Source organism: Melozone crissalis, unplaced genomic scaffold, assembly GCF_028551555.1.
Source record: "Melozone crissalis strain CALT ecotype California unplaced genomic scaffold, PUWL_Pcris_2 ptg000016l_1, whole genome shotgun sequence".
NCBI classification, from domain to species: domain Eukaryota; kingdom Metazoa; phylum Chordata; class Aves; order Passeriformes; family Passerellidae; genus Melozone; species Melozone crissalis.
In genome coordinates, this window is record NW_026535794.1 from 45,199,927 (window position 1) to 45,218,188 (window position 18,262).

At 40.5% G+C, this 18,262-nt stretch overlaps 1 protein-coding gene across 6 annotated transcripts in view; it reads left to right on the forward strand.

The window, feature by feature from the left end:
* Nucleotides 1–18,262, forward strand: part of MYRIP (myosin VIIA and Rab interacting protein) — a 204,593-nt gene that overhangs the window by 152,875 nt on the left and 33,456 nt on the right. For 2 of the 6 annotated variants that reach the window (XM_054273384.1, XM_054273386.1), the window contains exons 5-10: nucleotides 282–365; nucleotides 970–1,067; nucleotides 1,385–1,465; nucleotides 3,001–3,150; nucleotides 15,393–15,570; nucleotides 16,463–16,558. In XM_054273384.1, the coding sequence (XP_054129359.1) occupies nucleotides 282–365; nucleotides 970–1,067; nucleotides 1,385–1,465; nucleotides 3,001–3,150; nucleotides 15,393–15,570; nucleotides 16,463–16,558 (687 nt within the window). The remainder of the gene's footprint in view (nucleotides 1–281; nucleotides 366–969; nucleotides 1,068–1,384; nucleotides 1,466–3,000; nucleotides 3,151–15,392; nucleotides 15,571–16,462; nucleotides 16,559–18,262) is intronic. The other 4 variants (XM_054273388.1, XM_054273389.1, XM_054273385.1 and 1 more) reach the window with 3 other exon arrangements.

Here is an 18,262-nt window from a genome sequence, read left to right on the forward strand (position 1 = left end):
AATGTAAGTTTTATGCCTGGTAGCTTCTTTTTTTCTTTTTTACTGTAGTAATAGTTTTTTCTATTCAAAATGAATGAGAAGCCTTTGAGATGAAAGCAGTCATGTTTTGTACAAAAGCTGCTGCAGTCATGATTTATCCAACAGCAACAGCTAGGAGGAATTTTCCAGTTATCCCTCATTGTGTGCAGTGCTACCATATCTTGAGTGAATATTCTAATCTAAAAATGCCTTGATTGTTAATAGGTGCTTCTTATAGGAACACATGATTCTGTCCTTTTTAGCAGAAGGAAGTTTGTATGAAGGCAGCCTTGAGAATGAAGGAAGCATTTGTGGCAGTGACTCTACCTTCTACCAACAGACAGAAGGTATGCTGCTAAAATCTCATTTGATTGAAAAGTAGTCCTTACACTTTGAATTACTGGACAAGTAGCTTAGAGTGCTGGGAAGTCTTGCCCACAGGTCCAACAATGTTTTGGCTGAATCATTCAGTAAGACTCTTGTGTACTATGCTGGGACATCTTGCTTCAGCATTACACTGACTACATGCCTATGCTAGTGTGATTTTCTTAATGATCAGGTTTTGTTACTTCCCTCCCATTTCCTTTCCTGTGCTCATATTTTTTTTTCATTCTCTTTCCTAAATTTTGTTGTTCCTGCCTAAAGGAACTTCACAAATTTTCTTTCAATTATTTCCTCCAAACTATTTTGCTGCAGTCTAAAATAAGCAACATAAAATATATCATGTTTTATTGTATCTAAGATTTACATTTAGGGAGAAACTTAGAGATTGCAACAAATTTCTCTGTCTTTTTTATTTCACTGTGCATATTTATGGATTGAGGAAATAACTTTTTCATGAACAATTTAAGATTTGAATAAGTGTCCAGAATATGAGTCTGAGTTTTGGAGCTCATTATGCAAAATGTACATATATAAAGAACATGGTATTTTATCTTATTCTTCATCTAGGACACAGCATGATGGATACCCTTGCTGTGGCCTTACGTGTTGCAGAGGAAGCAGTGGAAGAAGCTATTTCTAAGGCAGAGACCTACAGTGACAGCCTGGTAACACTTTCAAAAAAAAAGTATTAATTTAAATAGGACGATCATGTTTCTTTTAATTTGGGTAGTGGTATAAAGGAAAACCACTTTTGAAGTAGTGACTGTCTCATGATATACCTAAAGAGTTCGGCATGGGTTTTATGAACTGGTATCCAAGACGCACATTGCATTCCAGAAGGTGACATGCACTTTTTGACGTGCTTGTCATTTCTTCCCACAGTGCCAATAGGGCATATTACTCATTTCCCAGTCTATACAGTTTCTGTGGGAAGGCTGTTTTTATGGGATTTTAGTAAATACAGATATCCATTTTCATGCAGGACAAGCAGAATGAAGCTTGTTACTTGCAGGAGCACAAGGAGGACCTCATAGAAGAGCTGGCCACAACCATTGTGCAGAAGGTATGGCATGCTTTTTCCCCTTATGTTTAATGGCCAAAACACAATGTTTTAGACCTGAAACACTGCTAACAACAAAAAGAATGACACCAAAGTAGAAAGTAAAGTAAATGAACTATGACAGTGTCCTATCAGCTATGTCTGACAGACATCAGTTTATAAGTAAGATCAATCCAGTACCTAACCTGATGTCCTACATATTCAAAGCTGAGAGGTACCAATCCCTGAGTGATGCCCTTTCTTGCAGCGAAGTTCCTTGCTTGATGGAATTTTACATCTGTATTTCCCTTTACCCACGGGCACAAAGTTTTCTAATGTCAAGAGGTATGGCTCTTGACCATATACATCACTTCCTAAAAGATATAGTTTGCCAGTGACCTGACCACACCTTCTACTGAACCTTGCAACATGTTCAAAGAAAACAACATCGATCATTAACACAGAATTCTCTTAATGATGCTGTGCGAGAGAAGCTCAAAAATCACATTACCCTTGGCATGTCTGAATTTTGAGGCTTTTAAAGTAAAGCTCATTCTTCTCCCTGCAAAGCTCATGGTTGGCAGAATGAAAGCAGAAGGCTAGTGGGAAAAAAATACCCCTTGAGTTTGTCTGGACAGTTCGGAGTAAGGCAGGATGAGCGTGAAAGAGCACTGTTAAGGTCCTGTGATCAGGGAAGTAACCACTCTGCTAAGTTGGTCTCCTTCCATGTGAAGTAAGCTAGGTGCCACATCTCTGTATAGACTGTGGCATTTAACAGTGTGTGGATCACACACCAGAAGAGGAACATGTTGTTTATAATGCTGTCAAGAAAACCCAGAAGAGCAGCAGCTCACTGGAAAATAATCTGTCTTCTTTTTAAGGGTGATGTTAGACTATCAAGTAAGTCTGTTTATCGAGTGTTTCATAGTCCAGAGCCCCTCTCAGCCAAGCTTGAATTGCTAGTTTTTGTCAAGAACTGCCTAACAAGATTTTTTATGCCATAGAATAATTTTCTATAGATGTATTTCAGTTGTGGAAACGAAGTGTAGCAGGATATAATCTGTCAGTGTAGGGAGACATGAGCTCTCTGTGTCTTAAAATGGTGTAGATTTTCAAAAATAAAAATAGTGTCTAGAGACCTTAGACCTCTTTGTTCTCACTAGAATGTGTCTGCGTGTCATGGGAGCCTTTGAAATTCCCCTCATATCTAGTATTTTATGTTTCTTTGCAAAAAGTCTTGTCTGAGAAAATACTTGACACTTAGATGCTGCTAAAGTGTTACTGTAGCAACAGGTTTCTATGTTTATTTAATTCACCTCTGGTATTCCTGCAGGCACTGTTATATATTGCATCGCTGCTTATGTGCTTGCAAGCGGTAGGACTTGAGATGAGAAGTAATTGCATGAGCTGGAGCTAGAGCAGAGAAAAAGTCAAATGCTTTTCCTGGGGAGCTTTCCTTAAGACGGGGTTCATTTAGATCTTCCCTTTATGGCTCAGACAGTATTTCCCCAGCAGCATTTTTCTGTCCCCTCCCACCCCGTTTCTGCCCTACCCTGCAGATTATAAAGAAGCAGAAGAACAAACCCGAGCAGGCCGAGGCTGACTTGGAATGGCCGCCGTCGCGGAGCAGCGGCCTGGCGTCCGGCGCCGTCTCGGACCAGAGCATGCTGACATTCCCAGGGAGCCGCAGGGGCTCCTACACCTTGTGGGTGAGTGCCACTGCACAGCTATCCCTGCCTTCTGGGGCACAAAGCCAGAAGATTGCAGTCATGGATAAGTATACTTGCTGCCTGGAATGGTACGTAGAGACTTGCAGAGAACAAGCATTAATTCTGTGTCTGGACAAGCTGTCACTCAGTTGCATGCTCTCCTAACACCCCATGGGCCGTGGAGGTACATGACAGACATTGTGTTGTTTTGGTGACTGTGCTGGGAAGGACTAAGTTTGTGATATGAGCAGTCTCACTGCTTGATTTGAACGCTAACAGGACTCAATGCTTCAGTGTTTATTCCTCAAAACAGTTTTTCTGCTCACTTTTATGTAAGTCTTCACTGACTGTTATGTTTCCTTTTGTATAAAGTTAGGTTTCTGTAATGTTTCTTTTTCTCCTTAGCCATCTTACAGAAAACAGCCCCCACCAGCAACAAAAAAGGAAACTCAGCTGCAGAACACCATTTATGTCTTACACTAAAGAGTGTTTCCTCCTTCCACTTATTTCTCAGCACAGTGTCTTTATCTCCTGCTATAAAGCTGAAGAAAATTTGACAAGCTGTAACAGTTTTAAAGGAGCAGCAAGTAAAAAGCAGTGAAAATAAGCTGTAGGCTTGGACAAGCACTTTGACAATCAGAGAGGGAAGACAGTGACAGATGAGTTAGTTCCAGTGCATTTTGACACTGTGGTTTAAGCTGCTGCTCCCAAGTGTCCTGCTGCTGTTCCAGTAACCACCTCTCCCCCCCTAGGCAGAACCACCAGAACTGAACGTGGGCTATGTCCTAGTTCCCCCCTAAGTTTGCTCACTTACACTCCCAGTGAGAACAGATCTATGCCAGAATATTGACTCTGGGCCAGAGTTGCTGAGATACAGACTTGCATCCTAGTCTTCTAACTGTTTGCAAAATGAAGGGATACTGCCTGTAATGTCCCACTGTTAATAAGTGATCATAAGTTAGGGTGAGCACGATTCAAAGGCTTTGCTCTGTCTCTCCTAGACAAGTTGTTTGTGGAATATAAAGGCCAGGAGAGAAAGTTAATTTTGTGTCTGACTCAAATGAATTTTCTTTCTTAAGGACAAGACTCAGAAATACACTGTTCAAACCCTCAGTCATTATGACAGAAGCTGTTCTGCATTTGGAAAGTTAACTTTGAAGTCAACACATTTTGAAATTCCCTTCTGAAGTAACAATTTATTCCTGATTTTTTTTGCCAGAGGGAGGCTCATTACTTTGAGTAATAGTAGACTTTGTGAAAAATACTAGAAAAGCAGAAATGTCACGCTAAGGTGCAAACAACTTCAAAACCTCTCTAGCCATCAGTCAGTACTAGAGATCCAGACATGTACAGTATTTTATAAGGACACTCCACCTCTTTGTACAGGGTCTTTTGCCACATTTTTCACCATTTGTTCCAACTGTCTTCCCAGAGTGTTTTAAGGAACACGAATGAATTTGGCCATCTGCTGTAACTTGTTTCATCTCTCCCATAAATTTAGTTTGTGCTTTTGCTTTGCTAGGGTTGTGTTATCATCTTCTTTTCTCCTTTGAAGTGTGTATATGTTTATTTTTGCTTTGCTCTGAATAGAGGAGATTTTTATTAGTATGACCAGACACCCTTATAAAGGAAGTATCATCCTGTCATTCCCATAGCTAAGATAGTTGCACTTGTGTTAGGCTGTTAGATAGCACAATTAAAGTCACTGGAAAGTCTACTGAAAGGCAGTTTGTGCAGAGTGATTGTAGAGCACTTAGAGCCTGCTTGATTCTCACCAACAGTGCTGAAACAACTCAAATTCCTTTTCTGAGCTTGCTTTCCATTCCACTTTGTTTTCATTCAGCGACAAATGGGAAGCATGCATCTGTCAGTAGATTCGCAAGACTAAACCGCACCACTTTCTCTTCTGTATATTGTGTGACAAAGTTATCTTTTCTGCCAAAAGAATTGCAATTTTTTTTTTCTTTCCATAACAAAACCTAGCTTCTACAGAAGCTGGCAGAGAAGCCCTATGCCCATTCTAGGCAAAGCTTCTTACTGTCTCCCAGGAACTCTTGAGTCCAAGTCTGTAACAGCAAGTCTTGGATTCCACTACAATAAGTGAAGTTTTCTTAGTTCTTAACTGATGACATTAAGTGACAAAAAAACCCAAACTCTTGATTTCTTATATACATCCTAATATTGATCTGTGTGTGATGACTTAGATTAGGCAGAGATCTGCCTGTAATGATAAAAACTTTTTAATATCAATACACACCACAGCTAACAAGCGATCTCCTGCAACAGATTAATTAGCTCAGGTGTTCCTAGTGTAACACCTGATAGAGCAAGGTTTTTGTGGACAGACACAGTAGCCACAACAATCCAAAGGGAAGGAAGAAGAAAAACAAGTTTTCATTTTTTTTTCTATCAAAGCTATCCAAGGAGACTATTATTGTGACAGTTAGGTACACGAATGTGTTTCCCAGTAAAGGTTATTTAACTAGAACTTCCCCTGTTCGAGTACTTCTTTGGTATACAGGCTAACAAATTAGCAAAGGCAGGATAGATTAAATCAAAGGAAAGAAGAAACATGATTAACAGAAAGACATGCCAGGGAAAGGGAGGTAAGGATAGCAAATCTTAAGGCAGTCAGAATTTCATAATTTAATACTGAAAATTTCTCTTAGAGGAATTTGTCTTCTGTGCAGAAGATAATATATGTGGTTTTGCTAGTGCAATGAAAATAATAAGATAAAATACATGACAATTGTATGCTGTAACACTGGCCTTTTGAAAACCATGTTTATTGTTGCATTGTTTTTTATTACCAAAGTCACTTCTTACAGAGTCAGGGGGTGCTGTAATAATCACAGATATCACCTTGTGGTTTCACCTGCCAGGAAATTTTTCTTTTTATCACAGCTATTTGTGTACAGCTCATCCATATCAGCCAGAAACTTCAGTGGTCTCAGGAAGCCCTGCATTATCTCCCTGCTCATCCAAAACCACTTGCTTTGAAAATGTGATTAAATAAGTAAAAATTCCCCACTTGCCCCTTCCAAACTATAGTATTGATTGTTTAACTGCAGTATTGTAGTGTGCTAGTAGCTATAGACATTCTCTTCTCCTTTTTTTCCATCTTAGATTTCTTTGAGAAACTTCGTCCAGGCTAAAAATAGTGAAACAAGGCTGAATATTTTATTTCCTCGTCTCATAAAAAGAGATGGATGGCACCATCTGTTTCTCATTACCAATAAGCAAAGGCTGTGCAGTGTTGGGATAGGAGGAGTGCAGAGCAATGGGTGGATGCTCCTCTGTTCTCTCAGTCCAGTTCGCCTGCCATACATCACTGCCAGCCAGAGAGCAAACGACCAGTTGGCAAATTGTATCCCATTTAAACATTGATGGAGTGAAGGCACCCTGGTGTGTTTTAAGTGCTGTATTAGTGGTCTTTATTTTACAGCATAAAGATTGCATATATAAACAGAAGCTCATCCATAATTTATAGTATATAAAACAGCTAGGGATATAGGGAAAAGGAGGATTTCATTAAATACACATTATGATGCATCTCAGGGGAAGCAGAAGTATACTGGTTAAGCTAATTTTAAGGTCCAAAGTGTATTGAAAGTTGTTTATTTTTTCTTCCTTTTTTTTTTCCGCCATTTGATTTGTTTTAAAGAAAAGGAAGTTTCCACAAACTTGAGGTTTAGCACTGCTTTGGAAATCTCCAGAGGTTTTGCAGGTGCCCTGTACCTTTTAAGGTTTCTCACAAACAAAAGTGCTTGAAGGAAACCTTTTTGAGGAGGAATTCTGTTTAGCAGTCATGCAGCATAGTGGGAGAGGGATTTCAGATTTATGAGGCATAGCACTGTAGATACCAGCTGACATCAGTTCCTACCTGTCAATGACTGCATCAGAAACATCATATTTATGTCTAATAAATAAATGTGTCATGTCAGAGGGAAGATGGAGCTTTTAACTTTTATACAGGAGCTGGCATCAGAAGGTTGCATGGCATGTATTCCTGGGACCTACTTCCAGTGAGGCAGGTGTGCATTTATCCAGAAGTTCATCAGCTGGATCCCAATGGGTTATTTGCTGTATTGTTTCCTTTGAAAGAAGCCAACTGCAGTGCCATCATCTTTGCACAGAATGGGAAAGAATAGTGCATTTTGAGATAGAAAAGCATTTGGTGTTCTAAAAATAATGTGTTGTTTTCATTAATATTTATTATTTGAAGATCCAGCTTTCTCTAAATACTTTCCAGGTTACAGATGATACTGGCATCTGCTGACTCCACAGGTGACACTGTGACATTGTAATCTCGGTGGAAAAACAATCTGGATTTCAGATTAAGAAGGCTCTGTCCATGGTAATCTGGTTGATTTCCCTCCTTCCAATCCTGCAGAAGGATAGGATGCAACTAGTCTCTGATTCTGACTCAGCAACTAGTGCCAGATTTCAAGGCTCAGGTGGCTAAATAATCAGTGCAAGGCTAAACACTACAGCATTGTTGTCTTTTAAAGTTGTCTGTGTAGTTTGAGTTTGTAATTCTTCTTGAGATGTGTCTCTAGCATAACATTACTGATTTTTGGTTTCACAGTACTATCCATCCAATGACAAACTTCCAAGACAGTTTTGGATGCTAGCTACATGACCGAGCCCATGCAGGCCTACATTCAGCTGCATTGCACTTACTGTCAGCCAGCCAAGATAGTTTTTAAGGCATGCAAGGGAATAGGAGAAAGGACAGAGAAGGGTGGTAATTGTATAATGTAATTTTCCAAATAATTAAGCTCATATGTTGTTCTTTCAGCTTCATTTTGTTTTAAAGATGCTATCATAATACATTCCTGGGTTTCGCAGAATTTTCAGGTCTAACTTAAAACCTGTGATGCTCAGAGCTGGGCTGCCTGACAAACCTTACTTTGTTTTTAAATTAAATCAGGGTGTATATTGCCAGAGGAAGAAGTAAATAAACACAGAACACTTCAGGCTTCCTCTGGTGTTGAGTAGGGCATACAGTGATTCTCTCTGATGGGCGAGTGCTGTGCTGAGTGCAGCTTTGTAGATGAGGATCCGAACAGGACATGAAAGGCTGTGCAGGGAACTGAGACACCTAGAGATGGATAAAAAAAGAATAATGTGTTTAGTGAAGAGTATTCACTTGAAAAAGAGGTGTGTTTATGTGTAAGGCTGCAGTTAGACCTGAAACATGGGTGCTAACTCACCTCCTCCCCCTACCCTCTTATATACAAGCACTCTTCCAGAGAGATGTGCTATTAGCAAAGCAAAATCCTCCTGTCCTGCACCAGAAGCAGGGATCTGGCTTTTGCTGTTCCTGTTTCTCTTCTGCAAGTAAAATGGCAATACTGTCACCACTGGATCCTAACTGAGCTCTCAGTGTCTTCAAACTGGGAAGTCTTTTCCCTGTTTGTTCTTAGTTTCATTTGTTTAGGTTTTTTCAGAACATGTCATACAACATTCAAAGTGTGGGAGAAGGGAAAAAGAATGGGCTCTGGGGGAACATGTGAGGAGCAGTAATGGCTAAATGAATAAGAGTACCTTGTAAAGGCATTGCATGGATTACAGTTGCATTGGTATATGTAACCTTTGTTCCACAAACTTCTATAGACTTGCTCACAAAAATTCATTACATCGATCAAATGATGGTATTTTATGCTCCTAGCCCTTCCCTAAATTGTTAACCTCAGAAGTACAATAAAGGGATGTTATACTCATATTCTGAGATCAATATGAAATATCCATTATTACTAGCTTACAAATTTCTTGCAAACAAAGCAGTAGCACTTTCACATGTGGGCAAGCTTTTTTTTTCTTTTTTTTTTTACGCTATAGGTGATGGTGTAGAGCTACTGGCATGCCCACCAGCATTTGTTGAGGAATAACCTCTTGTCTCTCTCCCTTACAACCCTCCTCTCCATCTGGTTAATCAAGGTCAGCTAATCTGAACTGACCCAAAATAAATGTGCACCCAAATGTGGCTCTACATATTACCACACAGCTGTGCATTCGTCTTCTGACAGACCCATTCCTGATGAGCTAATCATTATTTTTGAAGTATTTTTAAAGGAGCAATGCTTTTAAGGGAATCAGATGTCTAAGAGCCCAGTAGAAGAATGAAAACAATCATTTGCAACCAGAATATGTCTGTCAGTAGTGAACAAAAAGCCAGCTTGGGGAGACCCTTGAAGGACATATGTTCTAAGCCTTTTGCAGGAGAGGGACCAGTCATCTTTGTTTTCTCCCAACCCGCTGTTCAAGGGCTTGCCCCATGGATGGGATATCCATAAGGGGTGGTTAGGAGGGAATTTTCTTTCGATTGAGTGTGAAAATCTGCCTGTTCTTGCCCTTTTTTAGAAGGTTGTTAACAGATCCTTTTCCACATACAAGATTAACTAAGGAACAGATGCTCAAAACCCTTGGTATTTCACTCCCACTGCTAGATGTCTGGACTGCATACATTTGAGCAGAGCAAAAATCACTTCCAGGATAAATAGGCTGTGGCAGAGTGGCATCATTTGCAAGCTCATACTGTCTCCTTCCTGGTGTGGGAGTTTTCTTACCAAAGGATGCATAAGCTGTTAATGCTTAGGGATTGCTACTGTATTTGCTACCAGACCTACTGGTTCTGTCTGTGCATTGATTGCATTCACAGAGCACAGCTGAGAAGGGGATTTGCTGCACCACTGGCAGGCATAGCTGCGGAATTTGCAAGGGAGCAGAGGGGATCAATAAGGTTGCGTTTAAGTCATCTGAGTTTATGTATCAGTTCTAGGTTGATTCCCTTAATAAACAAGGTAGTCCTCAAAGCCCAACTTGGCAGCTGCCACTCAGGTCAGAGCTTGCCCAGCACAGGATTCAGAGTTTTGCCCAAATCTAGAGGTACCTGTCCTCAGCATGGGTGTTGACGTCCCTGTACCTGCAAGGGCTCCTACTGTGGTGACCCTGCAGCTGCTCTGTGGCACCCAGGGTTCCCAGTCCCTCCTGGACCTTGAAGAGTCCTTGGCCTATTCCAAATAATTGCAGAATAAATTACTGTTTCACTAGTTCTACCAGAATGAAGAGTGGAATGTAATAGTGGAAACAAGGTGAAATAAGAGGGAAGTGGGGGAAAAACATGCATGATCCAGTTCTAAAGTCCCATCAGATGCTTTTGTGACCTCTTTTGAATTACCATTTTGGCTTTTCTTTAGGAGAAAGAGGAATTCTTTTTCATCTTTTGGTGAAAACCCAAACTTCTTCATCTTTTATTGCAAAATCTTCATGTTGTCTCTCTAAACAAAATGCATACATATAAGGCAGTTTTTCAAGGTAAAGAATCTATAGATTATCAACATTAGACTCAATATTCTTTATAATGGTTTATAAAGTTGTTCTTGCTTTTGGTTACTTGTTTTGCTTTTATTTATTCTGTGTTCAGAAGAATGAGCTCGTAAATTGTTACTGATAGAAAATGGAATATTTATATTTATTAAGGAATGGAAGATGGGATTATTTTTATTCACTCCTTCCTTCTTTAATCTTCACAAGCCACTTTGTCTTTTAGGTTTTTTTTATTGAATGCCATCAGTGAATAAGATGATTCCTTTTAGTTCTAGTTCAGTGAAAAATGAAGGGAGTTCAAACATAAACTATGCAACAGAAATCCATGAAGAGGAATTAAAAAAAAAAAATAAAGGATGGTAATGTGTCTGTAATTGAAACAAACATGTCACAGGAGGTGCCACTAGGCAGGATTTGGCGGGGAACTCATCTAACTCAAGTGTCTGGAAGTGCATGTCAATACCCCAGCTGTATTTTGTGAGCTGTGCTGTGCTGCCCAGCACTCCAGCGTGCAGCAGCTGCCTCTGTGGGGTGTGTGCAGAGCACAGCAAATGATCTGTGGGGCCGCAGTGCCATCTGCTGATGCACCAGTTTGCTGCAGAAACCAGCAGTGTCCAACTGCAAACGTACAGGGCAGCCTTGTCATTTATAACACCTAAATACACCTAAAATAGCACTTGGTGGATGGCTTGGGGTTTTTGTTTGCTGAGGAAGCAGAACTTCTGGCTAGGAAATACACCAAGTATCTTTAGCTCCTTTCTTGACATCTCACATCTTTATAAATCAAAACCAAAGTTCCTACATATCTGCCTTATTTTGAAAATGGTATCTAGACTCCTGTATTTTTTTGGACACTTTCAGTTCTTCTGCCCTGAGATCTTGATGCAATCCAAGCATGTAGGCCGTTGATAAAGCTTGAGGGACATGATTCCTTCATTTGGTCAGTAAAAATCCCTTGTTCCAAACCAAACTGATCTAAGAGCCTATCAGGGTAGCCAGCCTTACCTCCAGTACCTCTGTGCATCCATTCACAGGGAAACCACATGGACCATCAGCCCCCAGGCAGGCTTCTCAAGCCTGCTCCCTTATTTTCAGTGTTTTGCTTCCTCTACAAATGTCCCCAAAGAAAAGACATCTCCTGTGGCTCTACAGATGACCTGTTTCCTCTGTGAAGAAGAGAAGCAGTGATGCAGCACAGTAATGTGTGCTTCTGCTGCCTGCACAGGTCAGTGCAGCAGTGAAGTCACCCACAGGGAAGGAGGATGTAGCCCATGCTGCAGCTGCAGGGCTGGGGAGTTAGTGGTGCTGGCTGAGTTTAGGTTGATGCAAGTGTGCCAGCCAGGATGAGGGCTTTTGCTGTGTTGTGTCTCACCAAATAACTATCTTTCTAGTTTGCTCTTGATTTGCAAAAACAACAAAAAGAGGTCTTGAGGTCATTTGCATTTCAGATAGAGTCCTGACTCGGGCTGCTAATTGATTGGAGATTAACTTGTACACAAACATTTGCTTTCGTGCTCTGAAAAATACAGTCAATTTAGACTGGATTGTTCTCATGCCAGAATGTGCTTCTGTCCTATTCCTACACCAAGCTTGGCTATTGACACACTTTTTTTCTGTCATTATCAGTGCTACCAGTGATTTGCACTGCTCAGAGATTAATGTTTATGCTTTCTTTCCATCCCTGCTTGTCTGAGTAAAACAATTCTATTATCTCACTCCAGCCCTACCTGAAACTAAATTTCAGAACAAGAAATAACCTAATCCTCCACTTTTATGTATTCTTCTTTGGAATTGCAGCTTATCAGAACGTTGGTACTCCTCGATCATTTCAGTCTTGCCAGATACAAGAACTATAGAGACCTGCAAATGTAGTAGTGAAGAGTGCAAGTTCAACGTCTCCCTTTTTCAGGGTCTAAATGTAGGGGTGCAGCCAAGCTATTTTATCATGCCATTACTTTTCTCTCCTTGAGCCTTCTTTGACATTGAACCATCCTCAGTGAGAAGAGGTAGTATATCTTGCAGAGCAGTCCAAGACAGATTTTATCAAAAATTCACACAAAGTGTAGAAAAATAATGAGGATGGCCTCAAGCTAAGCTTTGGAGGCACCACAAGCCTTACTCCTTGCTGTATTTCAACTGGATTTCTTGGGAAAATTTCTTAGCAGTAGTTCCTGCCTAATACCAATTTCCTGCTCCACAGAGACCTTGCAAACTGTGGAGAGCAACCTTCCTGTGATCGACCCAAAAGTTTTAGCACACAACTTTAAAAAATCAGCTTTTTGCTAGATAAGCTTGTTTGATTGAGTTTATTTCAGATCCTAGGCTACTACACCACATGGGACTGTGTCCAATTTCTTTTCTCTGCTTCCTTGTTTTTCAGTTCCTTTCATCCTTCAGGCTGTTCATCTTCTCCTTTTTAAATCCTTTAAGCTGTTGTGTCTCTCCTAGTCCCTCTGAGGGCTTATCTGCCCTATAGTGTGAATGCACCTGAGCTGGCTTTAAATTGCTCAGGCACTGCTGGCCGCAGCTTTGCTGCCAAAGCATCAGCCTGGGAGCAGGAGTGTCCAGCTACTTCAGGAGGTTTTGCAGCCTCTGCCAAGTTCTGCCTTGTCAGGGTTAAGCTGCTGGCAGGTCTTAGGTGAGTTGAGAGCAAAGAGCAGATGCTGCCATCACTGTGATGGCATCACTTTGCTGCAATGTTTATGAAACGATGACAAGGCACACAAGAAGCTGCCATTTGAACAAAACAGGAAAGCTGTCAAACATAAAGATAGCTCTCATTATTGGAATCTCAGTTATTGTTTTACAGACTAAAGTTCTTCCTGGTATTATTCTTCTTAAAGATCCAGTTCTTTGATAATAAGGGAAAACAGATACTACTGATTGAACTGTAGGCTATTCCTTCTTCTGGGTCTTCAGCATCTCTTATCTCTCTTGTTTGCTATATGCACATGGAAGAAGAATGTGCCCTGAGAGAGTATTCATGGACAGCCACCACAACTTGCTGCTTCCAGTATATAACAACTTTAACACAAAGATTTCAAAAGATGCAGCAGACACCAAAACTAATTTATTGAAAGCGTGGCAAGTTCGGTAGTTCTGGCTTTACAATGAATGAAGTGAACAACAGCACGGTTAACACTCAGCAGAGTTCAGGTGGCAAATCTGTGGCAGAATTGTTTATATTGTCCACATATGCTGCCAGGATGAAATCAAAGTTCATGAGCAAATTCCCTATAGTGAAACAATTTTTGTACCTGTATGCATTGCATTAAATTATTTTATTTTATTTTATTACTTTTTCATGGTTGAGAAGGATTCAGATGATCTTGATCAGTGAAAGATGTAGTTCAAGGTTTGGAACAGACTAAATACACACCTGAATATGGCTGACTTGGAAAAGTGATGCACCTGAAAGATTCCCTATAGTAAAATTACTTCAAACTTCTTGTGAATAGTTTATATCACTAAATTTGTCCAATGCATCATATTAGGACCTATGTCTTTGTATGGACAAGATTAACAAAGTGGTAGCTATAGAAAATATAAAAAATATCTAGTGCAATAATTTTGGCTTTTCTTCATCAATTCAGAAGCCAAACTAAACCCGTGTGTTTAATTGAGTTTCCTTTTACTGCTGCGCCAAGGATACAGGAAGATTTGAAGTTAATTAAATCTTCTGGCATGGTACATGGGTCCCACAGAGGAGCATTTCAGATGAGAGGAGGTGCAGCCAGAAAGTGGTATAAGTGTGGCTTTCGAGCCAGCAGGACTCCCAGCAATGCTTATGCTGTTCTGGGAATTTAAGGGACTTGAAAATAGCTGAAAGGCAAGTTCTCCTTTACCTCACCTGCACCAGTGCAAAGCAGACCTGTGATACAGGCAAAGAGTCGCCCTTTTGAGAGTAACACATTAAGTTAATTATTTGTATTTTGAACATCACTAAAAATGTACAAGGATTTGAGAGTGCCAACTTGGCCTGTGCAAAGCAGCTGAGCCGCTTGAAAACCTGGCATATCTGGTCTACTGACTCTGCTGGGAAGGCAACTTGACTCGAGCTCTGAGAGCCTTGTTTCTACAACTACATCTGTGATTTGATATGCAAGTGTGAGTTCTGCTGAAATCAGCAGGACACTGACAGGACTAAAAGCTTTTCAGAATGGGACAAATTTAAATGTGTCTTCTGTAACTGTCTGACTTCTCTGTGCCTAGGTCAAAACTAAAGTGTCTGATCTGTTTATGTGGAACCAAAGGCATGTCCCTTCCCCCTCAGTAGCAGTCAGGCTGATTAACAATTGCAACACTATTTTATCTTGTTATGCCTCGAAATGTGACCCTCCTAGAACTAAACAGATGTGCAATTGTAGGCTAAGTTGACTTCATTAGTAAAACAGAATAAAACTGCTCAGCATATTGGGTGTTATGTATGTATGTCCTAGCAAACAGAATTCTGCATTAAAATCAGTTGAGTTACATATCTCTTTCTGGGGAGCAGGCTGTTTATTTGCTTTTTTTTCAATTTTTAACTTCTGCAAATTGTTACACCAGATGGCCTGTTGAGCCAACAATAGATCATCATGTCTCACCACAATGGGATCCCTTTCTGGCTAACTTGAGTCAAAGCAGTTCAATATCAGTCCTCACCAAGCACATTCCCAACAACTTCACCTTAATTATTTCTCTCCATCTGGTCCATGGTAGTATAAGCGATTTCCTGCCTCTTTGCATAGCATCAGAAATGCACATAAATAAGCAATTTAATGCTGAATTCTTTTGAATACATTAAATCCCATTTGTGATGTTAGCAGATCCCACACTTCCATGGGTAACTGAATACTAATTATGGTAAAGAGTTGAACAATTTACTTCTTCTGTTTTTAAATTTCACTCTCTGATTTTTAATCCCACAGAGGTCTCAGTCTGCATTCTCCCTGGCTAGTGAAGATATGGCCAGTAAAGGACAAGACCCTGCATCATCTGTGGCCGAGGCCCTTGGGAGGCAGCAAAAGGGACAGTCCAGGAAGCAGAAGGAACACAAGCACTCTGCTTTACCCAGCTGGAAGAGTGTAGACAGGCTAAATGAAACAAGTAAATATTTCTAGTACGAATAAGATTCTTTTTTTGGTTCTCACTCATGTGTGGAATAAATACAACTTAAAGCAAGGACCTTCTCTAGGGCATTTCTGCTGACCTTTGTGCTTTCAGAGGTCACATGTAAAATGTCTATTTGATGTTGCCATGTCACAATTTCATTGGGCTATGTTATTGCTTATCTTTCTTTTAAAAAATGTATTCAAAATTTGGGTCTTTGTGAAGTTGATTTTAGGCTGCTACAAAGTTTATACAACTGGTTTGGATATATTTCAGGGCTTCTAAGACACAAGAGCTCAAGGGCCTTTCTTTGTCATTGGTAACCTGTCCTCCAGTTGAGGGAGTTTGCAGCCCATTGTATCCCTTCCATGACACAAGGTTACTGTTCATGAGCATTTGTGGTGAGCCAGTCATTAAAATAATTCACATTTAGAATTCCTCCTTACAACTTTATTTTCAACTCTGATGAATTCACAAATGCAGTGTTCTGTGCAGCCCTACTCACTTGTGCTTCCAGACTTGTCTCAGGAAGCTGTATGTGTAGGAACTCCACAGACCAGCAGCTCCCCTGGATCTGACCGCTGTCATCATGCATTAGGTATAGATGTAATATGGATGATGGATAGTGAGCAGCTTTCCAAGTCAGCTCCATTCCTGCCTGAATCAGCACCCTGGATAGAATGCAATTCCCTGCTTACTTCTAGATCACATAAACACAGGTTGTAACTGTAGAAGATACCAATCTGTATAAGTATCTCAAGGGAGGGTGTCAGAGGATAGATCCAGGCTTTGCTCAGTGGTGCCAAACAATAGGATAAGAAACAACAGGCAGAAACTGATGCACAGAAAGTTCCACCTGGATATGAGAAAGAACTTCTTCACTATGCAGGTGACCAAGCGCTGGAACAGGTTGCCCAGAGATGCTGTGGAGTCCCCTTCACTGAAGATATTCAAGAACCTGGATGCAATCCTGTGCCATGTGCAGGTTGGTTGGACCAGCTGACCCACCGTGGTCCCTTCCAACCTAACCCTTTCTGTGCTTCTGCAGATGTGGCTCCTGCTCTTGGGGTGCTCCCATTTCCATTGCCTCTCTTGTTCTGGCTGAAGCATTTGCAAGGCCTCAAGAGTGTAGCACCAGGCAACTCCCTCACTCTAATGTTGGTTAGTTTTTACCCCTACAGTTGCACAAGAGGAAGAGCTGAACTCATTGCAGCAGCATTCCCTGGTTCCAAGTGTTGTCATCCCATGGCAGAATCTGCCCATTCTTGCTTCTTCCCTTGTAGCAGTTGTAGAGCCATCTGACCCCTGTAGCACACTGGTTCATGAAGCTGCACAAGCAGAAAACTTCTTTTGTGGGGTGAGTTCACTGGTGCTGTAGCTCCCACAGCTGCCCCACTAGGCACTGGCAAGTGCAAGCAGTTGCAGGGTGTGTTTGGGTTTGGCGGCGACCAGGGACTGGGGCTGCTAGGTGTTCAATTTGTTTATCTGTAATGCCAGTTGGTAACTGGGGAGACTGAAATTTAGACAATTTCAGTACTTCTCTTCCCCCATGTAAGAATAATATTAAAGTAGCACTAAAATCTAACTTAACCAAGTATGCATTACTCTGTGAATTTCTTAACCAGCCCACTGTCAGAAGTGTTTTTCTCCTGGGCATTTTAGTGGAAGGCCTATTTTCAGTAAAGCAGTTAATTTGCTCCTAAAGTTTAAGCACCCACTTGAATCCCATTGCATTCAACTGTTGAGCAATTTAGTATTTAGCAATTGCTTAACCACAGCAGAATCACAAATTGACCTGGGTTTTTTTGGGCACTCTACACAGAGGATTTGTTCTGCTTCTTTCATCTAAAAACACATTTGTGATGAAAGTGTGGTGCCTATTGAGCTAATAGTAAATAGCTGACTGTGCTAATATCTGTAAAAAGTGGTCTCACCTATGCAGTATTAAGCAGCTTTGTATTATGATACAGAAAATAAGAGAAATCTCAATGAAGAGTTTGGTGTGGTAACATCAATGGGCCTTTTAGGCATGTAGGCAAAAAGTAGTTCACAATTAATTTTGGTTACAGTTCATATTGGTTTAAATGGTGACTCAAGAGCTTTTATCAATAGTCTTACAATGAAACTTCTTCAATCTTTTTTTCCTTTTCACATGAATGAATTATAGCTTATGCCCAAAGAATTGTGTGAAAAAAAAAATTCTTTCAAGTGATTTCATTGTGGAAAATCAGGAAGGGAGCACTTGACACTGTAGAATAAAAGTGGGATAAAGCTGAGTCAGCTTTCTGAATATAAAGGTCTCAGTTGCTTTCTACCCTGTTTGTCCTCTAAGATGTAATCAACTAGTATCCTGTCCTTTCTTCAGTTAATTGAGGTTGGCAGACTGCTTCTCATGTGGTGTTGTTAAATAGAATAAGGGAATATGGTTTGGGGGAGAAAAAAAATTTGTGGCTCTCCATTACCTTTGTGCAATATGGTGCAGCTGAATTCAGTTCCTGTTGGAGATTTATATCCTGCAGAGCTGTTGGCTTTGTTTGAAGGAACAATGTTTTAAGGAAAGTTCTTTCTCTCAGAGGAAGTTCTTTCTCTCAGAACCCTATACTTAGATTTGTTAGTATAGTTAAGAAAAGTAAACAAGCAGGAGTTTCTTGTGCTTGATAGCTTGTTTGGATTTTTTTTTTCTCCAAAA